Here is a 7,827-nt window from a genome sequence, read left to right as displayed (position 1 = left end):
TATATTATGGTGGTTTTACAATATGATAACTCTTTGTAACTCTCCCCTCTGGCAGGAGGCTGCAGTCCATCAGCACCAAAACCTCTCGCCACAAAAACTGTTTCTTTCCATCTGCAGCCGGCCTCATTAACAAGGCCTGGATCCCCCACTGTCACTGACTCTTTACCCTCCCTGTATATATGCATTACATTAATGCACTCCCGTCTTCTGCACAGTTTTCTTTCTTTATTGGCTTATTTATTTATATTTTAAAAGTATTTTATTTTTCTGTGTGATTTGTATATGTATATCTGTATTTTTTATGCACCAACGCACCAAGTCACACTCCTCGTAGCTGTAAAAAACCTACCTGGCAACAAACAATTCTGATTCTGATTCTGATTCTATGACGATCACGTCTCTAAACCTATGGGGGCGTGTCTGCGGCATGACGTCAACGTTCTGCGTACGCGACACTCCTCCTGCGTCCACTACAACTTCCTCCAGCTAAGCGCCATTTTCGGCGTTGTCACGGGACTACAGCATGCTGTTGTCAAACAGATAATAAGACCAGTGTTTCGCGTTGTAAGACCTCTTTTTCAGTATTCCTTCAGAATGGGACGAAAGAAGAAGAAGCAGATGAAGCCATGGTGCTGGTATCCTTGTGACTGAATGACGAAATGCCAACGTAGAAAGGCTAGGTGCTAACGTTAGCTCGACAAAAGGAAGGCCTAAGCTAGCCTCACTGTGAGCTTTTCTTTCGGCTTATAGGATAACGCTGGCTAAACAATTTGGTCATTGGAGGCTGGTAAATCATCAATTCTATCCAGTCTGTACGTGAAATATGCCAAACATTTGCAGTCGAGTACATATAACCTGTCCCTCAGTAGCAGATTGCGTTGAGTTCACGGGATTGTTTAGAGGAAACGTTAGCTCCGTTCCGATGTTAGCTGTCGTTAGCTGAGCTGTTAGCCATACACTGACTATCAGTGCATCAAGCGTCAATTCATCGTTGTTTGTCCCGTGTTGTGTAACCTTACAGCTTGTGCTGCCCAGTCGTTGATCCTACATCGGGCTGAAGACTGCGCCACAGAGCCCGGGGAGGTTTCTTACAGAAACAATAGTGTTGTTTTCTTTTCATGTGATTCTCTGCCGTGGTGAACTTGAGTGTTGCGTGGTGTATTGTGTGTGTTTTTCTCCTGTTTCCAACACAATCCTTAACTCCTTACTTAAGGTACTGTAATCGAGACTTTGATGATGAAAAGATCCTCATTCAGCATCAGAAGGCTAAGCATTTTAAATGCCACATTTGCCACAAGAAGTTGTACACTGGTCCAGGCTTGGCTATTCATTGCATGCAGGTGGGTTCCTTTTTCTCCTTTACTTCCTGAGTTTAAGTGTAAACAACAGACCGCTGTTAGTTATCCTGAAGAGGGACATGCTGAGCATACTTTGCTCATTAGGACAGTTTGCACTGGCTCACTTTGAATGTGTTTCAGGTACACAAAGAGACAATCGACAGTGTACCGAATGCAATTCCTGGAAGAACAGACATCGAACTTGAGATCTATGGTATGGAGGGCATCCCAGAGAAAGACATGCAGGAAAGAAGGCGAACGTTAGAACAGAAATCACAAGGTTCGTACATTTCCATGAACTCTTCGTGCCAATTTGAGTAAAAGCACAATGATTGTATATTTTTATATACTTAGTTTAGATCACAGAATGAAATATGTTCCAGTGCTATTGATGTAAGGTGAAGGGAGTTTTCTGGGAAGTAGCGTTATGTAATGAGAGCCAGTGGAGCACACTGCTACAGTGCACTGTACATTTTGGGGTAATTGTATATTCTATAACTTTATTTCTAAAAGACTGTGTGTTTTCATTAAAACCAACCCACTATTTCTTTCTTTCTTTATTTTGTAGAAGCTGGGTTAATTAACGTTCAGCATTACCTTTAGTATGACCATCACCTTTCTGCTTTCAGAGAGTCAAAAAAAGAAATCAAACAATCAGGACGACTCTGATGATGACGACGATGACGATGATGAAGCAGGACCATCAGCGCAGCAGGTTGCTGGAGTCCAGCCCCAGCCAGGCTACGCTGCTCCCATGGCCCAGCTTGGGATGCCTCCTGTGGCTGGTGCACCGGGGATGCACCCTGGAGGATATCAAGGCAAGGACCTCTTAAAGACATACGTTGGGAATTAATACCGACTCAACTTAACAAGATGCTCATACGTTCACTTTGAGTTAGACCATTATACTTGTTGGAAGCTCACATACGAAGGATATTCGCTCACTGTGTCAGGCGCTCCTAAAGAACTTGTAACTTAATGGCAGGACTTCTTTTGTGTGTTCAAAATATCTGTAAAGACATTTGAGGATACAGATGGATGTGTTACTGTAGGATTAGAGTTGCATTGATACTTTTTTAATATAGTAAATTATGGGACAACCATGTGCAAAACCATGACTGTTTTTGAGCTAGATGTCAAATTTCAACCTCTCCTACTACTTTACATTATATGTGTTGTCTTAATCACATCTCTGCATTTAATAACCTTTTTTATATTTTGTTTCAACTGTTTTAGTCCTGATCTATGGCGTCTAATACGTAGTTTTATACTTAAACCACACACTGATATTGCTGTGGAGTGTCCACAGTGCCATGAGGTTCTGACCTGCAATCTGATAACAGTGTAGCATAACTTGGTTCAAGAAACTGTCTAGATATATCAGGAAAGGGCTGTAGAAGTAGTTAAATGTTCAGTTGCCGTAGGTCTGTAGCTTCCTGTTTCGGGTGATTTAGTGTTGAGTTACTGATAAACAAAACATTTCTTCTGGCTCATTGTTACAGGAATGCCTCCTATTATGCCGGGCGTTCCTCCCATGATGCACGGCATGCCTCCTGCCATGCATGGAATGCCCCCAGGGTGAGAGCGCTCTCATTGACTGCGTTGAATGATACCATATCACATTCAAGGCTAATTTCTGTTGTTTTCGTATATAAATTAGATGTCATTTTATGTAGTTATAGTGACTCCTAATCATCATTATCATATATTGCCTTTTTGCAGCATGATGCCAATGGGTGGGATGATGCCTCCCATGATGCCAGGCATGCCCGGTTTACCCCCCGGTGAGTTGTTAGACACTTTAATATCCATTTGGTATAAGATGACTGAAAAATTGGCTTATTTAGCCTCTTCATGTTTTCAGCGTAATGATGCAAGAAGGATTATTGGACCTTTTTTTTTTTTGTTCGATTGTTCAGGAATGCCACCTCACATGGCTCCAAGGCCAGGGATGCCCCACATGGCCCCGGCCCCCGCAGCAGGAGCGATACCCAGTCGGCCGGTAGCACCAGCGGCCCAGCCCGCCGTCACCAAACCCCTCTTCCCCAGTGCAGCACAGGTGGGTACCATCCAATGTAGATGTTTCTGTAAGCCTGTCCCCTTATTCAAGGTAGACATTTTGTCCTTCTATATGGTTTCTTACAAACACAGCACTCAGGGATATAATGCACGTTTTATTTCCCAACACATTCAATTTCGGATGTTCCGTTTCCCCTTTTTCTATAGTCAGCTGTTCCCCTTTTTTTCTGTCTTTCACTCCCCATTTCAGTCATCAGTGTCACTATTATATAGTGTGGATTGTTCTCATAGTTGAATTTAGATTATGTGGTTATGTTACATGCCAATGCTGTGATCTCCTTTCCACCATGCTGCAGATGGGCTCTGGTGTTCATAGCAGCACAGCAGCCGTTTCCTCTCCACCTGCAGACCTTCAGTCTGTCTCCTCCCAGCCTCCCTTTCCTAACACGCCACAAGTATGCTCACAGGCAGGACTTTGACTGCGGCAGCTGCATGTTGCTTATTTATTAACTCTGCCTGTAAATTTTCCTGAGTTGTAAACTAGGCTCATTACTGACAGCGTTTGTCTTGTAAGCCTACTGTTACATCAAAGTGAGCACGTTGGCCACAATGTTTGTGTCAGGAGAATTATCCGTGACAATAGCTGTGTCTGTGAGCTTTATCGCTGTGCATGTGCTTTAATTAACAGAGAATGAGGCATAGCAATGGATTTACATGGATCTTATTTTGCATCACCCACCCCTCCTAACCCCTTAAGCATGAATTAGAAACACTTTTAACATTTTCCACACTCTGAATTCTTTGTCTGTTGATTAGTACTGTGCTGTTTCATCCAATAATTTATTTACTATTCTGGATACAAAGGATTGAACACGTTTTTTAAGATTTAAAATGTACACTCCAGTTAAAAATAAATGGTGTAATTGTATATTGGGATAATGTAATTCACAAGTCAAATTGATATATAATTAAATGCTACCAATATTTCGCTAGATTCCCGAGTGACCAAATCATGAATAAAAATGTAACTTTGAGTCTTTAATAACTGCCGACATTCCTAAATGTTGGGAGGTTGTATTTCTCTGTATAATTTATGTAATGTTGCAAAGGTGTGTAGACTTTTATGTCTTAAAAGTGTTTTGAAGAAAGCATCAGTTTGGACTTTTCCCAGTCAGTTACCTGTACTGTGTCTTTGCACAGGCCCAGCAGAGCACTTCAGGAGTTGCAGCTTCAAATGTCCACAGTACAGCCGCCTCCGACCCGCCCAAAGCAACATTCCCAGCCTACACCCAGCCCTCTGTTTCTTCTTCCTCTTCCACATCTGTTTCTTCTAACCCCTCTAGCAGCACTGTGGCCAAACCCCCAGCCACAGTGACCAATAAGCCTGCCACCCTCACCACCACGAGTGCAACTAGTAAGTTGATCCACCCTGATGAGGATATCTCACTGGTAAGTTGCTTGAGCTTTCTATTTTGCCCTTTTCACAGTAAGTAATGACTGATACATATAATAGTGCATACAGGAATGAATGGGTTGGTGTAGTATTTGGCAGTCAATCATGTATCGAATATCACTCATCAAATTACATATTTCTGGAATGTGTGCTAAAAAGTGTAAAATGGAGCCGTTAGATTGTATTTCCTTACTTTTAGTAGTTTCTCTCTTGTGGTTATGTTTAAGGATGATTCTGAACTTGAATATCCTCAATGTGAAATCAGGGCACGCCAACATTGGTACCCAGTTCCTCATCATTTTGTGTTTTTATCTTTGTACTGTAAGGGGCATAACAGTGTTTCTTTAGTCTGAGTGTTTGCTTTGTATGTTCTGCCTGCCAACAGGAGGAGATGAAGGCCCAGTTGCCCCGTTACCAGCGTCTTATACCCCGGCCGGGTCAGGCCCATGCGGCTGCTCCCCCAGTGGCGGCTGTAGGCAGCATAATGCCCCCACAGCAAGGCATGCCACCACAGCAGCCTGGAATGAGGCATCCCATACATGGTAAGAAAACGCAGGTTAGGATGTCAGTCTGTGCGGTTGTGGTTGTGGTTGTGTGATTTTTGGTTAATGTTTCTGCATTTCTTAGTGCAGTAGTTGTTATTTTATGAGCACAGACAGTCGTTCTTTCTTTCTAAAATGTTGTGTACCTTCAACACGAGTATATATTTAACCGGGGTAATATAGTGATTTCTGTATTTATTGTTTATTCTTCAACTTTGATATGTGTGAGAATGTGAAGCAAAGTGTAGCTTTTCTAAACGTTGCCTAATTCTTGTTCATGTGCAAATTTCTTGTTAATGTGCAATAATAAAAATGTGCAATAAAAACAAAAATGTATGGGACACTTTCCCGCTCCTTAAGCCTCCCAGGGTGCTGCAGCACTGACATGAGGAAGTACTTCTCTAGGCATGTTGAAGCTAGTCACATTTCTCTTTAATTACTTGATATTAAATACACATTTATAGATTGAGATTAATTTATACAAAAATATACATTAATTTTACAGTTGCAGCACTAACACACAGTCTGCTCTCCCTGTGTCCTCTGCAGGTCAGTATGGGGCTCCTCCTCAGGGCATGCCAAGCTACATGCCTGGAGGGATGCCTCCATATGGGCAGGGTCCTCCTATGGTTCCCCCTTACCAGGGAGGCCCTCCCATGGGCATGAGGCCACCCGTCATGTCTCCGGCTGGACGCTACTGAAGCAGCAAAGCAGCCACCACATTAGGTTTGAAGTTAACACCTTTCTCTCATCCATTTTCAAACCTAGCTGCAAGCAAAGAGCAGTAAGACCAGTGATGGCGAAGACCAACATTATTTGTTAGAACACGTGGACATTAAATGTAACATCTTTATTGGAAAACACCACATAAGTTCCTGAAAACTATTTTGTTGTTATTTGATTACATGTGAGGATATATTTTTCCCCCCCTTAGGTTTCACTCAGGTTAATAGAAGTGAAGTGTGTTAAAATGATTCATATTTCTTTTGAAGCTGCTGGAGTTACATGAACGTACCAACTCCTTACAAAGGCAAGTTTCTCTTGTAAACATTTGTTTTGATTTTATTTTGTTTTTTTGTTTTGTTTTTTTTGTAAAATGATTGAGGCCCTCACAGCATGCTTAAGTGCTGTTGGACTTGCGTCCCCAACCTTGGTTGGTGAGGGTCTCAGTGATGAAAATGATTCCAACTAAGTAGTGTTACAAATTCTGACTCATCAGTCTCTAGCTTTATTCTTATTTCAGGTTTGTTTTTAATATTTCCTGGTCAAAGAGGGTACCTGTATGCATCCTTTGTAATGTTTTATGAATCTGTTGTAATAAAATTCATCTTGAAATCCAACGCTGGTTTGTCCTGACGTACGTGGAGGTGAGTCATGAAGGTTTGTACTGGTGTTGTAATTTTTGACATCTTACAGTACTTTTTAACTACGGGATTTCATCAGGTATTTAAAAACCAAGTTTGCCATCATCAGAGTACCTTACATTGTCATTGTCATAAGGCTGGATATTAAAGTACAAACTGAACTAAAGATTTGGTGTGCTTAAACCTTGTGCACCACCAGCCTAAAACAGAGATGTTGGCCAACTTCTGGTTCAGAATACTGCATGTTACCTCATAACGATGGAAAAAAACTGCAGATTAAATTCTGATACGTAGATTTACTGTAGCACACGTACACAGCAGTGAAAGAAACTAAACTTCAGTCCTGATTCATTAACTTTTGTCTGTACATGCATACCAGTACTTAAAACATGCATGAATGCTATAATGTTAGTGTTTGTAATATCTCATAGTCAAGCCCCCATAATGCACTACAGGGGAGCAAGCAAAACCACAAACCCAGCAATGCAGCAGCTCTGTTAAATTCCAATATTTGTGAAGCTCAGTTGTCAGTTTTTTAGATTGAGAGTTGATTAATGCTTTACCTTCATTCTTTGAAGTACAAGGTTGGTTATTTATTTTAGAGTCAGTACATAGTGTGATTTATCAGAAATTCAGTGGTTATCAAGTTAATTGATTTAGCTCTGTGTAACTTCCCAATGGTTGCCAGATGCTAAATGGAAAATGAGTTATGATTTATATTAGCAGGTCCCTTAACTGCCAGGGCATCCATTCCTGCAGAAGTAAACATTTCAAAATGTAAAAATGTGATTCATACAAAGGGAGGNNNNGGGGGGGGGGGGGAGCTTTATCATGAAGGAACAAATAGTCACAAGGAGACCATCAGCACTGATGGATGCCAACAATAAATGGCGCAATAGTACTTCAAATGATGGCTTAAGAATGACAGTAAATCAACGCCTGTGAGCGTTTCAGGGGAAAATATTTTAGATTGGCGTTTATGGCAGGGCTAGTTTGTATTGCTGGGTGGTTTTACGTTTTGTCCATCCTTTCTATTCTTAAAAAAAAAACCTGATTGTTTGTGCAGAGATGTAGACAGNTGTGGATAATTAAAAAAAAAAAAATACAAATAA

At 41.3% G+C, this 7,827-nt stretch overlaps 1 protein-coding gene across 4 annotated transcripts; it reads left to right on the top strand.

The window, feature by feature from the left end:
* The first annotated feature begins 467 nt into the window (after positions 1-467).
* On the top strand, positions 468-6,691 carry znf207b (zinc finger protein 207, b). 4 transcript variants are annotated; one of them, XM_035659845.1, is made up of 11 exons: positions 468-635; positions 1,214-1,340; positions 1,479-1,617; positions 1,967-2,155; positions 2,840-2,915; positions 3,060-3,121; positions 3,257-3,396; positions 3,713-3,811; positions 4,557-4,770; positions 5,195-5,351; positions 5,901-6,691. In XM_035659845.1, exons 1-11 carry the CDS (start codon positions 595-597, stop codon positions 6,172-6,174), a joined length of 1,518 nt encoding a protein of 505 aa, XP_035515738.1. In that variant the 5' UTR covers positions 468-594; the 3' UTR covers positions 6,175-6,691. The 4 variants fall into 4 exon arrangements, with proteins under 4 accessions (XP_035515738.1, XP_035515739.1, XP_035515740.1 ...); XM_035659846.1 differs by having other exon boundaries at positions 4,557-4,805; XM_035659847.1 differs by lacking the exon at positions 3,713-3,811.
* The last annotated feature ends 1,136 nt before the right edge of the window (positions 6,692-7,827 follow it).

The sequence above is a fragment of the Morone saxatilis genome, unplaced genomic scaffold (genome assembly GCF_004916995.1).
Source record: "Morone saxatilis isolate NCDOM2014 unplaced genomic scaffold, NCSU_SB_2.0 Contig17, whole genome shotgun sequence".
In the NCBI taxonomy this organism is placed as follows: domain Eukaryota; kingdom Metazoa; phylum Chordata; class Actinopteri; family Moronidae; genus Morone; species Morone saxatilis.
The sequence above is the reverse complement of the archived record's forward strand: the minus strand, read 5'-3'. Positions and strand labels throughout refer to the sequence as shown.